Source organism: Vigna unguiculata, chromosome 3 (assembly GCF_037176805.1).
Source record: "Vigna unguiculata cultivar grain cowpea cultivar isolate G323 ecotype 2 chromosome 3, ASM3717680v1, whole genome shotgun sequence".
Lineage (NCBI taxonomy): Eukaryota > Viridiplantae > Streptophyta > Magnoliopsida > Fabales > Fabaceae > Vigna > Vigna unguiculata.
The window spans coordinates 18,839,124-18,862,516 of NC_140794.1; the positions used below are offsets into that span (position 1 = coordinate 18,839,124).

The window sequence follows — 23,393 nt, forward strand, 5'->3', positions numbered from 1 at the left end:
AAAGAGCTTTATTTTGATATAAAGAACGTTACTTTTGGACCACTGAGCAGGTGCAGTTTAATCTTTTAAAATCGTGAACAGTTTCTGTCAGCATTGTTTTCGTGTGCAATGGAAGTGGATTTGAACCATACAAAGATAGCTACAACAAGACAAGGTTAGCACACGAAAAATACCATATTCAAGATAACCTAGGCTCTAGATACCAAATGATGAAGGATTATCTTGTTTCTTTTTAAGATTATTGAATATGGTGTGAGTTGATTAAGAAAGCTAAGTGAAATCCCCACTGGACATTAAGATAGCAAGCTATCTAGATGTGAAGGTTCCTTTCACAAAACTCAAGAGAAGAAGATAATGGATTGATTCAAAACAAAAAGGAAATGGAAAGCACATAAACCATAGAAAACCAAGAACAATTAAAGGAAGAAGAAAACATAAAATGGAAAGGAAAGAAATGGTAAAAATGTGAGAAGCACGCCACTACAAGGCTAGGCTAGAAGCCATGGCAACCTTGAAGATGAGTGGATGTGTGCCGCCACTTGCTATGCAAGATAAGGCTTAAAAATTTCACTCCCAAGGGAGGAAACTCTCACAAATGGTTGAGACACAAGAGTGTTTTTACTTCAAAATGTTCAACCCTTTTACATGTTTAGGAGCACCCCTTATATAGAAGAGTTTAGGGGCCTCTAAGCAAATAAAAGATACCTAAGGATGTCTCTACAAAAACCTAACCCTAGCTTCTAGAAACTAGGTCAAATAAGGTTTCAAAAATGAGAGACAAAAGAGCCAACTATGGTGTGTGCAAGGCTAATTTCGTTCTAGCACAAAAGGAGACAAAGAATGTGTCTCATATGTCTCCAAAAAGTGGCTAAAGTGTGCTAAATTCAAAGGAGACCAAAGGTACATAGGTACACTCTCTTTATGCCTTTTTCTTTATGCTTTATGCCTTTGCTTTACTCTCTCCTCCACATCATTTATGCTCCTCAATCACCATGCGCCACCTAGCATTGCTTTCTTACTCCTAATTAACCTACAAAGCAAATAAACATAGATTAGCATATTGGCTTAAGTCAAGTCAACTATAGTCAACAAGTCAAACCTAGTCAAAGGTCAACAAGTCAACTAAAGTTGATTCAACTAAGTCAACTTAGGGAATAAAAAATAACAAACACAAATGAAAGGGATGAAGGATTAGTGAACTTCCTTTCTAAACATGCTTAGTCTTCTTAAGCATGTGCCTCCATCCTTGGTTGGGGTTAATCCTTTATCATACACATTCCACATATGTTAGGTCCCTAAGTGCAATTTAATCAATAAGTAAAGGGATGAGACATTAAAGAGGAAAATCTTTGATGTGTTTTTAAAGTTCTCTACAAAAGAACATTTTCTTAGGTTTCTAGCCTAAAAAACATTTACCTGCTAACTAAGCATGGATCTTTCACTCAAAGGCTTTGCACTTACTACACCCAGTCTCAAAGGAGTGCCTCTTTTCCCAATAACAAATAGTCTCAAAGGGATGTCCATTTCACTTATTATTATTAATAATTATACTCTCTTTTTTATCTTTTTTTTATGTTGTGAAATTGACAAACATTTATCCAGTAACCAAATGCAGTGAGCGTCACCTTAGAAACCTAAAATGAACCTCTTTAAGTTTATCACTCAAAAATTATCTTCCTGACATGTCAAGTGTCAATACCTCATTTTGTGTAGTGTGTGAGTTCCCCAACAATTATCTAATGTGCTTCCTAAAATATAATTAGCATTTAGGTGTGCTTGTTATCCTTGTTTGAAGCCTTATAATTAGCATAAACTGCCATTTCACACAACTAGATGCGTGTTCTTGAGCTATAGCTATTAAAGTAGACGAGTCCCTTTAAGCAATTGGGGTTGTGATGATAACAAAACAATCATTCTACCAAACGATAAAGTCTCTAGTTAGAAGTAAAAAAAAATAGATGATTAATAGAGAACATATAATTGATATAATTAGTTAAAGTGATTGATGAACATGTTTTTCAAATCAAAATATATAATTTGTGAATGTATCTTTATATGTTAATTGTTGATACTCAAGTGTTATAAGTACTAGTGTAAACTGGAAGTCTAGCATATGAAAATAGGTTAAGTCTTAGCATTAGATGAGTCTAAGCAAAAAATATGTTTGTACATTAGACAAGTACAACTAAGGATAATCACTAGGTATATGTGTTAAACGACCTAAGTCATTAGCCGATCTAAGTTATTAGACGATTAAGGCGTTAGACAACCTAAATAGTAGAACTCAATTATACATTAAACACATGAGAACATGCTTTGATATTTGGCTAAGATTTTTATTTCTTTAATCTTTAATTGATCATTTAAAGTGATATTAATCTTTTCATTTGAAATAGAGAATTAATTCAGAGATACAACATTCAAGAAAATTATCTTATGATAATTACATTCTAAAAGAGGAAAGTTTTCGAAATCAAACATTCAAGTAATATGAACATTAGGAAATGTTTTGTATGATTGATAAATGAACTGTTTGATTGAGTGATAAGTGTTATTGGTCTAACAATTTAAATGTAGAATCACATTGCAAAAGTTTCCTTAACCGGACAAATATGAACATGGAAGAAAAAGTATAATTCAAATCAAGCTCATGTTCATTCAAGTAAGGAAAGAAGATTAACGAGCATCAAAAAATTTAGAATTTAAGTCTTAAAGAATGATGTTGAAGGTACAATATGAAGAAATTGATCAAGTCATATCCTATCAAGACAAATCATGAAGATGACAATGAAACACTGAAATTCAAATAATGCAATTTAAAATCTCAACAACTATGAAATGCAATACGATGTGGGTTCATTTTAGTTTTGTGAAATTTGGTGTTTGATTTGTTAAGAAAACCTAGAGAAGATCCCCATTGGACATTAAGATAATCAAGCTATCTAGATGTGAAGGTTCACTTCTAGAGGTTCTAGAGAAGGAGAGTAATGGTTGGATCAAAGAAACAACATAAAATGGGCATTACAACATCTTAACTGAATTGAAATGCAGGATAAACAAAGAAGAAAATGACAAACATATAAAATGGATATGGAATAAGAGAAACATGCCACTCATTGATGAGGACCAAAAGGCCAACTCTTTCCTAGAGATGAGTAAAGGAATGTCGCCACTTGATTGATCAAGAAAAGGCCATAGAAGAAACAATAGAATGTTTTACTCAAATTGATCAACCCTTGTACATGTTTAGGAGCACCCCTTATATAGAGGGTTCTTGGGTCCTTTAAGCAAACCAAAAGTGAAAAAAGGTATCTAAACAATATCACCCCCTTTATGCTTTTCTCTCTCCTCCATATCATACTTGTTTTATGCTTTCCATGTAGACATGCATTAATCTACTTCAATTAGTGTTCATCCTCTCCTAATTACCATAAACAAACCTACAAAACAAATCAACAAGGATTAACATGTCAACTTAGGTTAAGTCAACTATAGTCAACAAGTCAACCCTAGTCAAAGGTCAATAAGTCAACCAAGTCAACTTATAAAAATTTAAACATAATGAAAGCTAAGACAATGGAAGGGATTAGGTAACTCCCTTTCTAAACATATATGTTCTCCTAAGCATAAATCTTAGGTCACCATCCTTGGTAGGGGTCAAACCTACATCACAATAGTTATGTAAAGGATGCAAAAGACTAACAAAATGAAAAATTGAGGAAGATCAAAATGTTTTGATATTGTCAAATCAATAGTATTTAGTGAGATATTGGGTTGATTGCATACATATTATGAATTCTTCACGAAGTGAAGTTATAATCTGTGAGTTGTATTGTACACTCTTGTTTTGAGAGTGTTTTGTGATTATTCATTGTAATTGAGAGTTATTGATTATAGGGGAAGATTGAGAAGGATAACTATAGAGGTTGATACTCAGTGTAACCTATAAAGGTTTATACTTGTGATACTTGGAGAGGATGAAACTCATTGTAACCTGGAGAAGGTAATACTTGTTACTAATCAAAGATGTTGATTAGTGAAATTTTTGAAGAGACTAAACATAGCCTTAACATTGAGAGTAATTAAGTATCAAGATATTAATTATGACACGAGTACTTTTTATAATTAGGGGTTACATATATAAACTTTTTGAACCTACAAATAAGTTGTTAATATATGTGAAAGAGAAAATATTAATATAATTAGTTGTTAAGTAGTACCTAAAATATACATATAAATTTTTCTTCCTATATTTTATGAAATATTATAATAATGAATTTCTCAATAATTTTAGATCTATAAGTATAAGATCGAGTATACAATTATTTCAAGTTTAGTCTCTTAATTTTCAATGAAATTAGAATTGGTTATTAACCCAAACTTTAATATATTTTGATATTTTAACTTTAAAAAAGAATTAATATAATCATTTTAATTCTATTTGACATATTTTTATTTTAATGTGGGAATATTATTTAACAAGTTTAAAAAAGCGAATAATTTTATTGAATTAAAATGACTATATTTATTGTTTGAAGACTAAATAAAAACTAAAAATATACTTAATATTTTTAAATTAGAAAAAATGAAATAAATTTATGCTTATTATTATTGTCGATATAATGCAACTAACTTATCGTCAATATAATGCCTAAGAAGGAAAGTAGTTTCCCGCCATTTTGTACACAGGGACAAATTAATTGGCGCGGATTCAGAACCTGAGGAATAGCTGCAACTCTCACTTTACGCTCTCGATTGTGGCTCTCACTCAGAGAAGAAACAAAGCCATGGAAATTTTTCGTCCTCAGAGTCGCAGGAACATCTTGTCTTCCTCCTCCGACGCCGTTTCTGTTCCCACAATCCCCCTCTATCGCTCTGCTCCCTCACTCGATGTTAGGCTCGAGGAGTTCGAGTCCTTCGCCATCGACCGCCTCCGAGGTCTATTTTCTTCTTCTCTTTTCTTTTATCGTCTTTCGATTCTTCAAAGTTGAGAGATCTGCTTCAGGTTCCCTCTCTTTTCGTGCCTAGGGTTTGGATTATCTATGCTTATAACAATGTCCGCTGCTCGATATATACATATGATTGATTTAAGAAATGAGTATATCCGAAATTTGCAAGCAATTTGTTTGTATTTTTAATATGTTGAATTGGTATCGGAATCGTGTCTATTGTTGTTCAACTTCCGTTGTGGCGGATATTTTGCAAGTTTTGTGGTTCTGTTTTGATGGATAGTATTTCTTGTTGTAGTTCTCAAGGGCATTTCTGATGGTATGTCGCGGGGGAAAAAACCGGAAGAAATGGAAAATTTGGTAAAATAAAATTCTGTATCTGACAATTTAGATTTGTCCTCTCTCTTTTATTCTCGATGGAAAAAAAAATAATGCTGTGTGGTGGACTGTTTCGGTGTGAGCCACCCCTTGTACAGGTAAAGGACCTGTGGAAAGTGAATATGAGACACCAACACGCGTCTGAGGTTCTGCACAAGGATATTATATCTCATTTTGCTCTACGTCTTGTGTATTGCAGAACGTAAGAACCGCTCTTTTTTTGTGCATTTCAAAATAAATGGAAGGCTACTACAAATTGAATGAATTTTTAATGACGAGAGTATTTTATATATGTTTTTTAATTCTGAATGATGCTATGCCTATATCAAAGCAAGGAACATAGATCTTTTGAAAGCTGTTATAATAAATCCTAATTATATTTTTAATTTGTTCCACCTGTACTAAATTCATAATTTGCATGCTTGTATTCCCAGGGAGGACTTGAGGAAATGGTTTCTTTCCATGGAATCTGCACTCTTTCGCTACCGCTTTCGTCTTCTGAAGAATGCTGAAGCTCAGGTAAAATCTGCCTATTCTATATCTCTTTTGCATTTCAAGTTAAGTACTTATTCATCATATACTGCCTATGTGTACACAGCGAGCAGTCATGGAAGAATTTGACCTTCCTTACAGGGCCGTTAGTAATGTGGAATTTGAGGTAGTCACATGCCATTATTTTTAGTGGTTTTCTCTTGACTCTTTTTTCTAATTTTTACCGTGTAGTTTGATTTATGCAAAACTAATCTAGTTCTGAGGCACAAATACATCTTAGTACCTTATAGAAATGTTGTATTTTATTATTTTCAGAGCATAAAGGAGAAATTGGGACAAGTTGCACGGTCTACGGGTCAACCTTTACCCACTGGTAGGAGAATGTTGCTTATTCTTTTCAGTGGCCTTTTACCATGTTGGTAGATATATAATTTGCATGCACAGTGTTGAAGTTTTTGAATTAATAGGAATATAACTAGTCGTTGTCACCTAAGATCTAAGGCATATTATTTCCTTCATATTTTAGGATTTGCATAACGTGCAAATCCACTACCAACCTAGCATTTTATCAAGGGATTATTTATGAAAAAATAAGTTGATAGGACTTTTTAAGTGGTATGATTGCATTTCTGTTCTACAAGAAAAAGAAAAAAATTGACACATTTTTGAATTAAATTGCTCTTTTTTCTTCAGATTTCTTATTTTATTACTTTTTCAATTCTAATGAGCCTATGTTTTTCTTTGCTCCGTTTACTTTGTTTTTGCAGCTGATGCTATCTTCTATAAGGTTTGTGTTATATCTTTTATTTCCTACTTATGTATTGCAAATGAAGATATCCATGCACAGGGTAACATGCAGTTCTGCTTTAATATTAACTCTGACTGTTTTAAATATCTTATCCTTCTCTATAGAAAATAGGTTCTCTTAATAAAACTATTGAATTCTACTGCTTCCTTGTTCAGATAAAGCAAAAAGAAAGCAGTTTACTAGTTGAAAATATATTAATCTATCTTTTTTTTCAGGAAATAGTGATTAGTTATCCTTGTGTCTTTTTTATTTTGAAAGCCTGTTCGCCTGTATGAATGAGGGAGGGAGAAACATAGAGAGCTCTTCTCTTTGCACCTAGAATTGAGTTGGGATAATACAGTAGTGAAGATTTTGAGAAAGAGAAAACTTGCTATTTTGACAACTCAGTCCCTTCATCTCTCTTTGAAAGTTTAAGATATTTTTCCTTTTCTTTGCCATTGCAGCTTGGATCAGTCTTTAAATCAAACTTCTGTTCTTTTTCATACGTAGGTACAGTAATTATAGGCATTAACTAACCCGTTTAGAACTTGTTTATATTGACATTTTAAGACCCTTCATGCCCAAAGAGTTATATGGTTTTAATCTTTCCATTGTCACCGATAATTTTTCTCTTACGGTATGGTTGTTTTTCTTGATGCTTGATTTTGTAACGCTCAAAAACTTGTTTGTATGTGAGTGAGCAACAGAGTAGCCATAAATTTTGACTGCTAGCAATCTCCCTTGGCTTTTGGGTTACAATATTTTGATATCTTTCTGTTTGTTCCAATATAGGTACCCTTTGAAGAAGTTCCAGAGCTTGTGGCTGGGCGGAAAGTATTAATTAGTCAAGGATATGCATATGTTGCAATGAATCAGGTTGACTACTGTAATTACTTGTTAGTTCTTGCCTTGAATCTGAGTATTGTTAATAGTAAATCCTCTGTATGTTTCAATTTTGCTTCCTTCCTAGATTGTTTCACTTGTAGCCACACTATTCCGCAGTCAGCTATCAAAGACACTCATCCTTACAAACAGGTTTCATTGGTCATTTGGATCTCAATAATTTTTCTCATATGTATTCTCTGTTTTCTTTCTTTCTTTATTAGGATTTAAGATTAATGTTTTCATTAATTCTTGTAGAAAATGGACATCTTCAATTCGAGAACAAGAGAAACATAGGTTGACTCCTGTAAGTGTGGCTGCTGTGCTTTTTGTATGCCAATAGATCCCTTCTTTGTTATAAACTTGATTAGCTTTTTATGTAACTGTAGATTGTGGAAGCCATGTGCTCAAGTTATTTGGGTCCTGACTATTCTCAGGTAATTCATGCGGTATATTCATTTGTCTACTTCTGTTTTGGTATTTATGTGATGTTGGATTGACAAGTTCACTATGGTTGAAACCTTTGCAGTCAAGAGAATATGCTGATATATCACTAAAGGACATTGATCAAGTGGCCAAGAGCTCATTTCCTTTGTGCATGCGCCACCTGTTTGATAAGGTTAGATATTGAAATAAATTGCACTCATGTGTTTCTTCTCTTGATTCATATGTAATTTCTTTCTCTTATCTCTTTCGTATTGAGTTGTGTCCTGATATTGTTTTTCAGTTTTATCTCACATGTCCTGATTTATAACCACTTTTAATGCAGCTAAAAGAGGATCATCATTTAAAGCATGGAGGGAGAATGCAACTAGGCCTCTTTCTCAAGGTTTCTTTTGTCTACCATCTGGGCATAATAAAACAAAATACTCTACGGAGTCTAGATGGTTTTAAGTTTGAGGTGTTAAATGAGGCTTCACCTTCAGATGTTGTTTCTTTACACATGGGTTGGGGAAAGCAAAAGATTGGCTGGAATTATCTTAACGGTTTAAGTTCCTATCTCGAGTTTCAAGTTTATTAACAACTCATACAAGTGGAACAATGTCCAGCACCTTTTCTTGAAAATTGAAATTTATTCTTTTATACCCGTAAGTTTATGGTACCACCGAGTCTGAGAATGTTGTCAGTTTTCCACACTTTGACGTGTATCAATTGGGTAAATTGGCACAATTCGATACTTTAAAGGACACGGGTTATGGTTGAATGGTTATGATTGGTTCAAAAAGTTGGTACTTATTTGTAGCATTGTCAAATGTAATACCCTTTTATTCATGTCCATTCTGATTTTTTTTTTATGGGAATAGGCTTGACTAATGTAGAAAATCATTTAGATATCCTAATCCATTTGCTTCTTGATTACTGTTAATCTGCTTTCCCGATTTGTCTTCTTTGTTTTCTGATCTGTTGTCTTTTCTCCACAATGTAAGTAGGGTGTTGGCTTGAATCTGGATGATGCACTTGCTTTTTGGAGGGCAGAGTTCTCTAAAAAGGTATGTACAATTCTTGTATGTAATAGGAAAGTTAAATCTGACAATTTCTTAAGGCTGAAATTAAAAATGTGAACTTTTGGGGTTACATGAGAGGTAAATTAGAATTACAACAGTTTGAGTTAGCCAAGTTTTCCACATTGTTTCGTAACACTTTTAAATCATCCCAAATTTGTATATCCGTGTTCAATTTATTCAATATCTCTCTAAGCAACATCTAGGTATTTCATAAGCTGTTTTCTTTTCATTAAATTACATTAGCAATTAAAAATGTAAGATCCCATTGTAGGTTGGTTTGGAGAAGTTTGAGAAACAGTACGCGTACGGCATTCGTCATAATTATGGAAAGGAAGGGAAGAGAACAGTAAGTTTTGAACTTTCCTTCAGATTTTTGAGATATTTCAAATATATAGTTGGTGATGTCCTTTTTTATTGCCATTTTCCATTTTTAGATTTTAAACACCCATTTTCAGTGTGGTGTTAGCTTGCATATGTTTCAACTATTAATAATATTTTGATGATGTTGCAGGATTATTCTCCCTATTCTTGTACAAAGATCATCTCATCGACTCCTGGAACGGGAGATCATCATGGTTGTCCCTATCGACATTTCAGGTCTCTCTTAATATTTGTGTGTTCATAGGGTAGTTTGTTTTTCGTAATCTGATCAAATTAATTTTTTAACAAAATTAATACTCTGCCTTTTGGTACAATTTTTTCCATTTGAGAACTATCCTGGCAGATGCTGGGTCCAGAAATCTGCCTAGTCCATTTGAAAAAAGTACACGAGAAGTAGGAAATGACAGTAACTGGTGGGTGGTAGTTGTAGATCGAAGGATATCATTATCCATTTGATAACTTCCCTTCTCATTTTTTAATTGAACAATTTTACTTTTTAATAATTTTTTTAGTGAGATGAATAATTAAATAAATTTCTGTTTTTCGAAATAACTTTTCTTTTAAAATTAGCTGCTACATAATTTTTTTAATACTAGTTTTACAAAATTGTATATATTTTTTAAATTATATTATTTTTTATTTTTTAAATTAATTGCTCAAAATAAAAAAATTATAAAAAATAATAAAATTTTATATATCTATACTTATATATCTTTTTTTATACATATTTTATTTCAATTTTATCCTTTAAGTAACATTTTTTTTAAATTAAAATAATTACATTTTCATTTTTATCCTTTAAATGAACGTTAATTTAAATTTTTTTTTTCAAATTAAAATAACTATTTTACCATTTTATCTTTTTAAATTAATATTTATTTAAATTCAGTTATTTTTCTTTTAAATTAAAGTAATTATCTACAACGAGTGAAAACACATGTGTTGTATTCACTTTTTTGATGAAGATAAAAAATAATAAAATGATAATTATAAAAGTAAATATAAATAATTTTTATAATTTTATTATAGATAATTTTTTATTTATTTTGTAGGTATTTTTTATTATAGATATTTATTTTATTAGTTTAAAAAACTTTATAATTTAAAAAAAGATCAAATGAAAAAAACAGTTAAATTAAAAAAAAAATCATTTAAAGGATAAAATTGGTAAATAATTATTTTAAACCAAAACATGTTGCACTTGCTTTTAGCAAGTACCAAGATCCATACTACTGGCCACAATTCCTTTTTGATTCAGGTGCATCTGATAGTTGTCTATATGAATCACTTTAGCTCCTTCGTCCTCTTGCATATATCCTTCCTAGTCTTCTTTTATAATTGATCCCACCATGAAAGTGAATTACACCTGAAAAATCAAACAAAACAATAGCAGCCCCTTGTTCTTTATGTTATGTATTTATACCTGCTGCTTTACGTTCTTGTAAGGTAAGCTACAAGCCTTTCTAACAAGTCAGTAGCCACTTAAAACTTTTACCCAAGTTTTCTCATATAACCAGGCACTAGCAATTGATTTCTTAGCTCATCAGACATAACTTCATTTACCTCCATTGGTTTGTGGTTCACAGTAGTTTTAAACATTCAATGGACACTGATTCCAATATGAGAATGAGAATGTTAGAGTTGATATTTTGTGTTTGATCCATAGCCAGGCACTAAAGCTGAGCCAAACTAAAGATCTCCTCTGCACACGTAATTAGACACATGTGCAATGTGTTTGGGGTTGCAAGGGAAAGTTTAGTCATATATAAGAAACAAATACTTGATTCTTAAAACAAGTAGTTTAGCTCGTCAATTTTAATTAATATGCAATAAATTTTTAAACTGTACTAAAAAAAATTCTCATAATGGTTCAAGTCTTTAGTGACACTAATAATTCACTAAATATTTTTTTCATCCAATGAGTCTGGCTTGTGTTGTTAATAACCTAGTAACTGCATTCGTTTTTCATGAAAATAAGTGTATATTTCATTAATAGACACTACGCTAAAATAAGGGTATATAAGGAAATTAACTATTTCATTTGAAAATGATAGTGTTTCTTATAATTTAGACAAAAAGTGTTCTCATTCCTTTCTTATATAAATGACGTTATGTAGTATTGATCTCTTTGATGTTCTATTAAATTATTTATTTCTCTTGACTGCATTATAATATTTATTTCTTTCCCTTGAGGACTTAAGTTTCGTTTGAACTATAAACTATAGCTCGGACACTTGCTGTACCTTATTTGCTTTCTTTTGTCGCTAAATACATCTTCAGGACATTAACATTTCAATCATTGATATTTATTTATTTTCATAACAAATTTTTATCATTGACTTACTTATTGGAAAGGTTCAAGAGAAATATAATTTAAACCCCTCTCCTGCTAACATTAAATTTTTATGTTGGAGGCTGCAAATCAGTGTTTGAATGATAAATTTAATTTTATGTTGGAAATTATAATTAAAATAGTTAATGTACTAATAAGAAAGATTGTACTTGTTTGTTCAGGTATCTCATGTTAAACTGCATTTATTGTTCATGGGTATTAGTGTATGGGAAGTTGAGTAAATTATCACCATCTTTGGGCCAATAATTTATTGCGAAGTAGACATCTTTTCATATATCATGAAAGGGAATGTATTTGTTGGGTTATTAATAAAAAAATTCACATTTAATAATTGACAAAAATGATCTTTTGAATTAGAATAAGTGTCAGTGTCATTAAATATAATAACTACTTTTAATGGTATCAATGTAAGTATTTGCTATTCTATTGCTTTCCTACGTAAATTCATTAACCTGATGTAAATATTAGTCAAGGAAGTAACACCATTGTCTTTGTTAAGAGTCTTCCCCTCTCTGTTTATGTCATTTATAGGTATGTGCTGATGTCTTGCCTAATCTGTGTACTACTGTTCTCTTGAACAAGAAAGCATTCTCATTCTGTATTTTTGCCATAGCCTTTTATTCATTATCCTTATCTCCCCTCCTACATTCAACATACTTCACCGTGTTTTAGAAATAATGTGTTTCATATCATATTATACGTACTTTGTAAATGTAATGATATTTTAGTTGTAAATCTAAGGGTGGTATTTGGGCACATAAATCATTCCCTACTCTTTGGTCATACTCTATGATCTTAATTTGCACTACAGAGTAAGCTACTCATCAAATAAAGTTGAAGGGGTTATAGTTTACTAGATTTTAATTATCACTGGAAATGTTTATTCAGTCTCCATGACAGTATTTTATTTTTGTATGGACGTGATCTGATATTTAATTGACGCCATTTGAATTTTATAGCGAGGAGAATCTAAGAGCTGCTCTCGGCAGAATGGGGGTAAACAGTAGAGCAATGGAAGATGTTATAGACAAAGCGAGAAATAGACATTACCAGGTAGGTCTCAGCACAACCGGCTGAACTTCAGTGGTCCATAACCGTTTGATTTGATATCTGACTATATGTATGACATTTATGCAGTTGGCTTGCACTTTGACATTTGAAGCTCTTCATGGCATGCCGTGTGATGCAGGGATTAACCATCCAAATCAATACTTCAGTGACAGCAGAAAGATATTACAGTCAAAGGTTGGTTACAGCTTTAATAATCACAATTACAAACGAGCTAGCTTTGTGATATGATGCAATGTCTTTTTGTGAAGTACGTTTCTTTTTTCCACAATTCAGGCATGACTATGCTAAATGCCTACTTGTGGTTCGTATTGTGATGTACATTTGCTTATTTATAGGAATGTTAGTGAAGCAATGTGTTACACATTATTAGATATTGTTAGATGTAATCTTTCGTTGTTGCCATTGCTTCGTTGTCATTGTTGTTGTCGTTAGGATCAGCAATACCACCAATCACATCATCTCGACTAGGCGACCACTACACTGCTGAATTTCAGGATTTGGGGCTCCGATGTACCTTCATGCTCCTCTCTAAGTCGTGTATCTGCTATCGCTTTTTGCTTCACGTGGTGCTACGTTGTTGCCCTATTTCCAGCGACGACTACTTGCAATAGGATTGTTGTCTCATTCTCGTTTTGGATCAGTGCTTGTTGACTTGATCAACTTGGTCTCTTTTAAGTTTTTTTCTCTCTCCTCTTCATCTATGGTCTCTTTTGTTATTACTATGGCTGATCCGTCAATCTATGGTAATTTTGTTGATGTGCTTCTATCCATTGACAAGTTAAATGGTACTAATTATGATACTTAGGCATCAAACATTAAGTTTTTGCTTAAGATTTAGAGTTAGAGATATGTTGATCACCTTACCCAGAGTGTGACTACTATTGGTGACAGTGAGGTTTGTCATTGGTTGAAAATTGATGCTCAATTATGTATTTTTCAAGTCTACTATTTAGTATACTTGAAACAAATACTGTAAAAACAAATATTTCATGCCCATGAGACATGTTCATAAGGTTGGGAACATGCCAAATTATTGTAAACCAATGATAGTCAACATCTTTATGTTGTTTGTCTAAATCTTCTCAATATTATTTTCTTTAGACATCTTAATAGCACAATGGGTGAATATTTGGGTAAAGCTCATGCTCTTCACGACTTAAAGAATTATTGCCTCCTTCCTCCACTATTCAGCAACTAGAGTAAACGTCAACGATCATGCTATTGACTTTACATGGACCCTTTAATGACTATTACATGTTTGTGATAAGATTTGGTGATCCCCTATTGTGCCTAATTTTACTTCCAATTGTTCCTAATTTTACTTCCAATTGTTCCACTCTTGTGTGTGTGCCAACTAAATCAATTGTTGATAACCTTCCGTTGATGATTTAACTTTTTTGGTATCTCAACGTGATGATCGCAATCGCCCAGAACTCTAATTTCACTACTTTTGTTGCATACATGAGTACTTCTTTTGCTAGCCTCACTCGTTCTAATTCCCTTGGCCCTTAGGTTCTAGATTTGGGTGCCAAAGATCACATTACTAGTAACAAATCATTGCTTCTCTATCATCTATGGATTATTTACCTTTGGTGACCATGACTAATGGATCAAGGGTCTCAACACATGGTGTTGGTATTATTAATCTTTTCCTTTTTTTTATCTATTTATAATGTTCTTTGTCTTTGGGTTTTGATTTAACTTATATCCATTAGTCATCTCATTCATTCCCTTGACTGCGTTATCTCTTTTTTCAAAGATTCTATTTGTTAATCGAACTGAATTTTGGGATGGATGATTGACACCATATGTTAGTCTTATAGTCTTTATCACCTATGAATTTCTACACATGTTGGTATGATTATGAATTCTCCATCTCTCATTCATGCTCAATTGGGTCATCCTTGTCTTGTCAAGATGAAACAACTTGTTCCAAGGGTATCCAATTTATCAAGTTTGTTATGAAATTCATGCACCATCTTAGTTTTTTTCTTATTAGTGTCTCACAACATACTTCGTCTCCTTTTGCCTTAATTCACTCTAATGAACCTAAGGATCCCCCACCTCCACCAACCCTTTAGGTGTACAATTGGTGACAACTTTCTTATCGTCCAATGGATGACTCACTTCTAGTGCCAACTCCCCATCTCTTCGGGCTCTGACTGCTGAGTTTGAACTTCCCATTGCCTTTTTTAAGTGTATATATTCTACTCAATCCCTTTCCTTGTTACACTACTTTTTTATACCTGTCCTTAGTCCATTTCTTCTATGTCAATTCTAAAATTTGAAGGTGATTCCTCAACCCATCTTGGTTGGCATTAGGCCATGCTTGAAATAAATGCTCTTTAAAATAGTTGAATTTAGTAGAGCATGTCCCATTACCGTTCGAGATATCTATTGGTGGTAAGTAGGGTTTTGTTATCAGAGTTGGTCTTCATGGTACTATTGATTATCTCAAATCTTGACTTATCTCAAAATGTTGTAACAAGATCTACTATGGAAACAAAATATAGAGCTATGATCTTAACCACTTGTGAACTTATTTTGCTTAAACAATTACTTAAAAATTTGCAATTTGGAGATATCATAAAAAGGATAATTATATGTGACAATCATACTATCTTTCATATTAGCTTTAATCTTATCTTTTATGAAACGATCAAACATGTTATGATTGATTGCTATTTTATTCATGAAAAAATTAGATCAAAAGACATGAAAACTGAGTTTGTTAACTCAAATGATCAATTAGTAGATATTTTTACTTGGTCTTTGCCAGATCTATAATTGATTATTGATAAAATAAAAGAGAAAGAAGCATAGGATAAATCTCCAATATGTATTGTGTATAGAGTTAAGCATTTGTAAGTAGGAAAATACTAAGAGATGGGTCTAAGTCGGTTACATTTAACAATTATATTTGTAATCCCCCTAAGTATGTATTTTACACAAGAGAATTAATACTATATCCAACTTTTTAACCTTTCACACAATCTATTTGCAATCCAGATAGACCCGTGTTCTGGTTGAAGGACAACTTTTTACTTTTGTTCTTGCCTATCAACACACTAAACCTGAACAGGATATGTTAAATATCAAATTATAACAATTCTGTTGTTGGAAAGGAAGGTTGGTGGATAAACACAATTATCATTGTCCTAGTTCTGCTATATCCCTTAGTCAAAATTTTGAACGGTTTTGTAGTATGTAAGTAGTATCACATTTCATACAACATACAGGTGGACCCTTATAATAATTAAATAACATCACTACCGTGATTTCTATTCTTTCCTGACTTTGTGGACGTAAATACCTTATAATGTGTTCTGAGCCAACTCACCGGATGTAATTTTTTTCTATTATATTTTTCAAAGCAGAAGGATCCTTCAGCCTAGAGTATTTTGGTTATTGCAGAAGATTGGTGCAGCGGCCCTTCTCAGGTTGACTTTTGAGCTTTCTGTCTTATTCCTTCACACTCTGCAGTACCCTTTTTCTGTTTCCTTTGTTCAAAGCTGAAAAAATAGAGTAATTATTTTTGTAAGCCGAAATAATATACTTTTGCGTTTATTAAAATATGAATGTCAATAAAATAACGAATATTGAGTTCTTTGAATCAAATGCTGAGGTGTGTATTCCTCTATTTATAGCACTGTTACTGTTGTTATTTCAGATTCCTAAAATCTATAATTGTGCACATTTTGAATTTCATGTAGGCGTTTAGTTGTTGCCTATACTCATGGAGTGAGAGAGACAATGTGGTAAAATCTTTATGTATCTTCCAAAGCAGTTGAATGGAAGGAGTGGAATTCTGGTAATGTATCATCCTGGAAGTCTGGTTGAAAGTGCTGCGCGACTAGGTATTCTTTGTTATATAATTTTCATCTGTGTAGCCAAAACCTTGAATGTAACCTGCCTGTAAGTTAATTTAGGTAGGTGTAAAGTGACAAGTGTTGTACAGTACAAAAACCAACACCCTTAGGTAGGGGAATCATTCAAGAAAAGATAGCTGCATTGGCATTTGATATGATGCCACAAATATTCCAATTTCTAGTTAATTACTAAAATATTTAACTTGGATTGTAGCTGCATTTAGTCTGCAACTAACCAATGAATAGGGATAGTGTATCTTTATTTTATTGAATATTTAACACGGAAAACTAATAATGTTTGCTATTGGAATAAAAAAGCTAATTTTCCTAACTGTTATAAGACATTGGTTCGTCAGTATTAAACATTTGCCTCAAATGCAAGGGTGTATCTTCTACGAAACCTAAAGATAGTTGGATGATTACATCTTTACTTTATTCATCACACAATAAAGCTGGGTTCTTAAAAGAATTCATTCACATCTAATTACTTAAATGATGTTAATGAGCAATATATCTTCTCAATCTCACCCATTCGTAAGTAGTTTCAAATTCCTAAAATCTATTAGGCCTAAAACTAATATGCAAAAACAACTTCATATTAACACATTTTAAAAATATACGTAATTAGAGTTAGGGGAACATATATCCATGCAAAAGTTTACTTATTGTTTAATTATTCGCTTGATTTTCCACTTTGGTCGGAATGTTTCACTGTAGTCTTCTTTTTTTAAAAAGTTTAAATTATTTCCTAACTTTTGAAAAAAATATTAATTGGGTAATGATTTTTCAAAAAATATCTTAATTAGGTTATTTTTAACAAAATGTCAAGTGGTTTTTATTTTATTTAATTTTAGTATTTTTTGCAAAACTTTTGTCGCTACTTATATAGTATTAATATTATTTTGTTAATTCATGTTTTATTTTATAAGATTAAAATTAATTAAGTATAAATATTTTTACAAAAAAAATTAAGTATTTAAACCTAATATATTATTAATCTATGTTTTTTTATAGTAATAAATTAATTAATACTATTTATACAAATAATAAATTTGGTCATCTTTTAATTGGGACAAATTTATTAATCTTTTAAATGTTATATTAATATTTATATTAAAATTTAGTAGTAAAAGTCATGATTAAAAAAATATAGGTTAATAATATACAATAATGTAATATATTAAAAAGTTATTTTTAATAATAATATCAATATAATATTTATACAAATAATAAATTTAGTTAGAGATGAATAATATTGCTCTATTTTGAAAAAAATTGAGAATAAATTGAATCAAATAAACATATATAAAAACTAAATTAAAATCAAGATAATGATATTTAATACTAACATGTGATAGTGTCCTGTCACATGACATTGTCACGTGTCATACTATAAGAACCTGACATGTAACAACAACAAAAATTTTGCAAAAAAAAGGTAACAAAATTAAAATAAAAAATTAGAAAAAAAAAAAACCACATATTAAGACATGACATGTCATTAACGTAGATAGTAATTTTTTAAAAAGGAGTTAATTGAGGGTAATTTTTTAAAAGTTATGACGCAATTGATACTTTTTTTTCTTCAAAAGTTGGCATATAATCAAACTTTTTTAAACGTTGAGACCACATTAAAACATTCCAACCAAAGTGAGAATCAAATGAGTAATTAAACTTTTACTTATTACATATTTACAAAATTTGGCCAAGTCAAATAATCCGTAATGGATTAGCTTGTGTCGAAATTTTGGTCAACTAAAATAATATATAATGGATTAACATGCGTTGAAGTTGTTGGAAGAGCAATAATAACGATGAATGGTGATAACATATAGGTTTAATCATTCCAGAGGTCCCCATATTTGTAGCAAATTCTCAAGTAGGTCCCCCAATTTTCATTTGACTCAATTAGGTCCCTAATTTTGAAAAACAGCAACAATCAGCTATAACCGTTAACGGCCGTCAATGACTATTAAGTGAATAGTGACTGGGCATGCTGAGGTGTTGTTTTTTACTGACGTGGCTTGATCAGAATTAATTAATAATTAAGTCTTAAAAATTAAATTTGAAAAATGCATAGTAGGAGAGGACGAGAATACGAGAGGACGAGAGAGTTTTCAAATTGATTTGGGGGAAACCAGCGAGCTAGGGTTTTTGTGCGAAGCGAAGAGAATAGAAGGGGGAGAAGCTGCTGGAATCGAATTGCATTCAAGGTTTTCGTTCATCTGAATCCCGATTTGCTTTAAATAGAAGGGCAGAAGGTGAGTTTCTCTCTATAGCATTTGGGAATAAATTTTTCGGTGCATGTTCTGGTGTTTGTTGTTTGGGGAACCAGAATATTGGTTATGTGTGTTGTGTGTTTTGGGGGAAGCAGAGTATTGATTATGGTTTGTCGGTGTTTAAATATGCTTTTTTTGGCCCACCATGTGTAAATGCTTTTGCGTTGTGGTCCCCCATGTTTAAAGTGTTGTTGTAGTGTCTTTTTCAGTGTGTTTTGTATTTAATATATGTTTCATATTTTTTTGTTGGTATTTGATTAATTAATAGGTTTATGTATCTATTTGTATACGTGTTTGCGTGATGGACGAGGAATTTGAGGTGGTTTTTCACCATGGAGGTAAATTCATAAGTGATGGGAAGTTGCGGTACGAATATGGGGAAAGTACTAGGTTATCGTTCGACCCAAACATGTGGAGCTACTTTATTGTTTTAAGCATGATAAAAGGGCTCGGGTATGTTGGAGAGAATAAATTATGGTTCTCAGTTGGTGGTTCTTCAGTATTAAATGATAAACTGCAACTTCTGTGTGATGACAGTGGTGTGTTGCATATGGTTAATATCGCAAGACTGAATGGTGAAGTTCATTTATTTGTTGAATACTCATTGTCTGAACCCCAAGTCATTGAAATGTTGGAGTATTATCTGGATGAACCTGACACATAGGAGGAGGGTGGATCACGTGTTTTAGGTGATTGTGTTGAGGGTGAACCTCAAGCTGAGAATCATAGTGTTCCTGTTATAGTAGATGGTATTGAATGTGAAGATGGAGTTGGTGTTTTGGGATATGTTATTGAACGTGAAGGTGAATGTGATGTTGAGATAAGGGAAGAGGGAACTCAGGCTGATATTGGTGCTGTTTTAAGTGACAGTTTGCAGTGTGAAGCTGAATGTGAGGGTAAGATCAGGGAGGATGGAGTTCAATGTGAAGTTGAAGCTGGGGGTGAATTAAGGGATGTTGGAGTGAACTGTGAAACTGAAGTTGCGGGTGAATTAAGGGATGTTGAAGTGAATTGTGAAGCTGAAGTTGAGGGTGAATTAAGGGATGTTGAAGTGAACTGTGAAGTTGAAGAAGATGTAGGGCAGACTAAGATAGAAGAAGATGGTGATGTTCACAGTTGGACTGAGTCTGGACCAAATGATAGCATGGATGAGAGTACTAACAACCTACTAGATGTTAGTGTTGATTGTGATATTGATGATGAACTACGTAATAAGGAGTGGTCTGATAATGTAGAAGTTGAGCTTGAAAGCTATTTATGGTTACATGAAAGCTATTAAAACCTGGCAATTGCGAAAAATTGTAGATAACCACACATGCAGTAGGAAATTCAACCTATGTGTACTTAGTTCAAAGTGGTTAAGTAAGAAACTGGAAAAAATAGTTAGGGAAAACCCAAGAGTAAAAGGAATTGAAATCCGTGAAAAATTTAGTAGAAAATGGAATGTTGGTATCTCAAGGTGTATGGCTTATAGGGCCAAAGCAATTGCAGCATAAAATGTTGAAGGGTCCTTTAAAGAACAATACAAAAGGATATATGATTACGCACATGAGCTTCTAGCAAGAAATCCAGGATCAACAGTTAAAGTTAATGTTGAGGAGAATGAAGGGGAGCCAATATTCAAGAGGTTTTACGCATGTTTAAAAGCATGCAAAGACAATTTCATTTCATGCAGACCTATAATTGGATTGGATGGAGCTTTCTGGAAAGGGAAATACGGAAGAGAGTTGTTAACATCCATTCGTCGGGATGCTAATGACCAAATGATGCCTATTGCATATGCAATAGTGGAGGTCGAGAACAAGGATTCATGGTCGGGGTTTTTAGAACTACTTATTGAGGACCTTGGTGGACCTGCAGTGTGTGCATCCTATACATTTATATCTGATCAACAAAAGGTACATTCAAATTCAAGCTCTCTTCCCACATTTATTTGATATGAAAAACTTTAACCTATTGTTTTATTTTTGATATTGTCAGGGCCTGCTACTAGCCATACAAGAACTTCTGCCTGGAGTTGATCAACATTTCTGTGTAAGGCACCTGTATGCCAATTTTAGAAAGAAATTTCCATCCAAAAGTCTAAGACGTCTTATGTGGAAAGCAGCTGCAGCCACAAACCCACAAGCATGGGAAAGGAGGAATATAAAAGATGTGAACGAAGATGCATTTAAGCATCTGATAGCAATCCCACCCAGGTAATTCAATTTCCATTGCACTATTTTCAATGGTCAGTTATTTTATTTCCAACCAAATGGGATTGTAATTCGAATATTTATGATGTACTTAGATATTGGTCCAGATCAAGATTTACCACAAAGGCTCAATGGAGAAGACTTCATCCCAACTGTCTTTAGGAAGTCCACTTATGAAGAGATATACACTTCCATAATATTTCCTATCAATGGTTAGAGTTTCTGGGAGACAACTCCATACCCTTATGTGTTACCCCCCTCGAAGAGAACTTTACCAGGCAGGCCGAAGAAAAAAAGAAGATTAGAGCAATGGAAGATCAGAAGAGATGAAACAAGACTGAGAAAAGGTGGTTTACGTAAAACATGTCGTATCTGTAAGCAAATTGGGCACAATAGAAGGGCTTGTCCGAAAGTAATTGAAATTCATCTGGCTCAATTAAAGGAAGCCCAACATCAATGTCCAACTGAAGCATTCCAGCAGCCAACACTCACTGATGCATCTTAATAGCAAACTCAACCATCTCAGCACCCACCTCCAACTCAACCATCCCAGCAGTCAACTCTAACTCAACCATCCCACCAGCCACCTCCACCCCAACCATCTCAGCAGCCAACTCCAACTCAACCATCCCACTAGCCACCTCCACCTCAACCATCCCACCAGCCATCACGAGGTGCATTAAATGGCAGAGTGAAACTGAATGCTAGGAGGGGTTGAATACCATGATCACTTCCAACCATATTTTGAAGTTGCATGTGTTGGTTCTTCTTTTGTGATCTCGTTTTGTAATAACTGTGAACCTTTAAGGTCACTTTGGAACTTTTTAAATTTCTTTCGTTGCATCAAGACATCTTTTAATATTGCTAATGAATGGCTGGACCACCACTTTTGTTTTTTATTTTAATATTGCTACTTAATGGCTAGACCACTTTTGTGATGTACTTTGTGTGAATTCAAGACCTCTTGATATGGAATCTATTATTTGGTTTTCATTATGAATTACAAGGTCTCACGCTTTTGATATATGGATACACATAAAAACAGTACATGGAAATAACTTCCTAATTCATTGATACACAAATATAAAAACAGTACATGGAAATAAGCATCCTAAACAACTAATTCTAACCACTAAGGGACACTACAACAACAAATCATGCATTCTTTATCAGCATTGATAGCACAATTACATTAACCACACAAACAAAGATAACCATCCCAATCAACAACTTTATCCATTTCTCAAATATGGCAACTGATTTCTCCAAATTAGTAATCGTTTTCCTATCACCATCACTTTCTTCAGTCTTCACCAAAATTTCACCCCTTCCTTCGCAATTTTCACTGTTCCCAATCTCTTCAATGACATCTTCAGTCCACCATTTAAAGTAATTGTATCCACCATCTTCAGTTCCACTCTACGAAAAAATTACAAAAATAGTTATCCCATATACCATTTAAAAACACAAAAAACATACCTTCAACCTCTCTCACCTTATATTTTGAACAGCCCCAAAATTGTTTCCCCCTATTCTTTGTTGTTTTCGCAGTTCTTAAAACTGATTTCTCTCCATAGTAGCAAATGGGTTATAAACCCAAACTCCTCGATCCTCCAACACCACGTGAAGATACACTAGGGTTCTTCTTCCCCCAACCATTACAAGTGCAAGAGGAACAAGAATGGCAAAGCGACATTTGAGGATGAAGAAAGAAATGCACCAGTTGAAAGAAGGTCAATACCACAAAGAAGATGAGTTCAGCGGAAAAGATTCGGCGCAGAAGATGAATCTATTTAGGGTTTCAATCAATTTATTTCACATTTGACACGTAGGCTACAAAGAATTTTTAAATCCAGTGACACGTATCTGTTTTACTTGTCCACCTCATCATTTGGAAACACCGTTTACGCAATTTAAACGATTATGGCTGAATTGTTGTTGTTTTTCAAAATTAAGGACCCAATTGAGTCAAATGAAAATTGGGGGACCTACTTGAGAATTCGCTACAAATATGGGGATCTATAGAAAAATTTAACCTAACATATATCTTGTGATTACACTTTTTCATTTACTTTATTTCATATTTTAGTTAATTTTTTTTCTTTGGTACTAATATGGGTTTATTTTACATAATTGTTTTAATTAAATATTTTTAACTCATCTGACCTTTGCTTAATGTTTTGGTTATTAATTTCCATGTAGATATTATTTTTTTTCGATTCCATTTCCATTAGATTTTACATTTTTAGGAC

General features: G+C 32.8%; 1 protein-coding gene across 2 annotated transcripts; it reads left to right on the forward strand.

The window, feature by feature from the left end:
• Positions 1 to 4,665: 4,665 nt before the first annotated feature.
• Positions 4,666 to 16,880, forward strand: EMB2813 (DNA primase, large subunit family). Of its 2 annotated transcripts, none has more exons than XM_085671547.1 (20): positions 4,666 to 4,938; positions 5,248 to 5,309; positions 5,426 to 5,529; positions 5,762 to 5,846; positions 5,926 to 5,985; positions 6,135 to 6,192; positions 6,587 to 6,606; positions 7,399 to 7,482; positions 7,577 to 7,641; positions 7,747 to 7,795; positions 7,878 to 7,925; positions 8,018 to 8,107; positions 8,258 to 8,317; positions 8,919 to 8,978; positions 9,265 to 9,339; positions 9,505 to 9,590; positions 12,687 to 12,780; positions 12,865 to 12,972; positions 16,173 to 16,238; positions 16,512 to 16,880. In XM_085671547.1, exons 1-19 carry the CDS (start codon positions 4,788 to 4,790, stop codon positions 16,191 to 16,193), a joined length of 1,380 nt encoding a protein of 459 aa, XP_085527673.1. In that variant the 5' UTR covers positions 4,666 to 4,787; the 3' UTR covers positions 16,194 to 16,238; positions 16,512 to 16,880. The 2 variants fall into 2 exon arrangements, with proteins under 2 accessions (XP_085527673.1, XP_027916568.2); XM_028060767.2 differs by having other exon boundaries at positions 16,176 to 16,238.
• Positions 16,881 to 23,393: the final 6,513 nt, after the last annotated feature.

Coding starts and splice junctions, on each gene's coding strand:
- EMB2813 (XM_085671547.1), top strand. CDS start 4,788: ATGGAAATTTTTCGTCCTCAGAGTCGCAGGAACATCTTGTCTTCCTCC. Junction 8,318..8,918: donor AACTAGGCCTCTTTCTCAAG/GTTTCTTTTGTC, acceptor CAATGTAAGTAG/GGTGTTGGCTTGAATCTGGA. Junction 12,781..12,864: donor CGAGAAATAGACATTACCAG/GTAGGTCTCAGC, acceptor ACATTTATGCAG/TTGGCTTGCACTTTGACATT.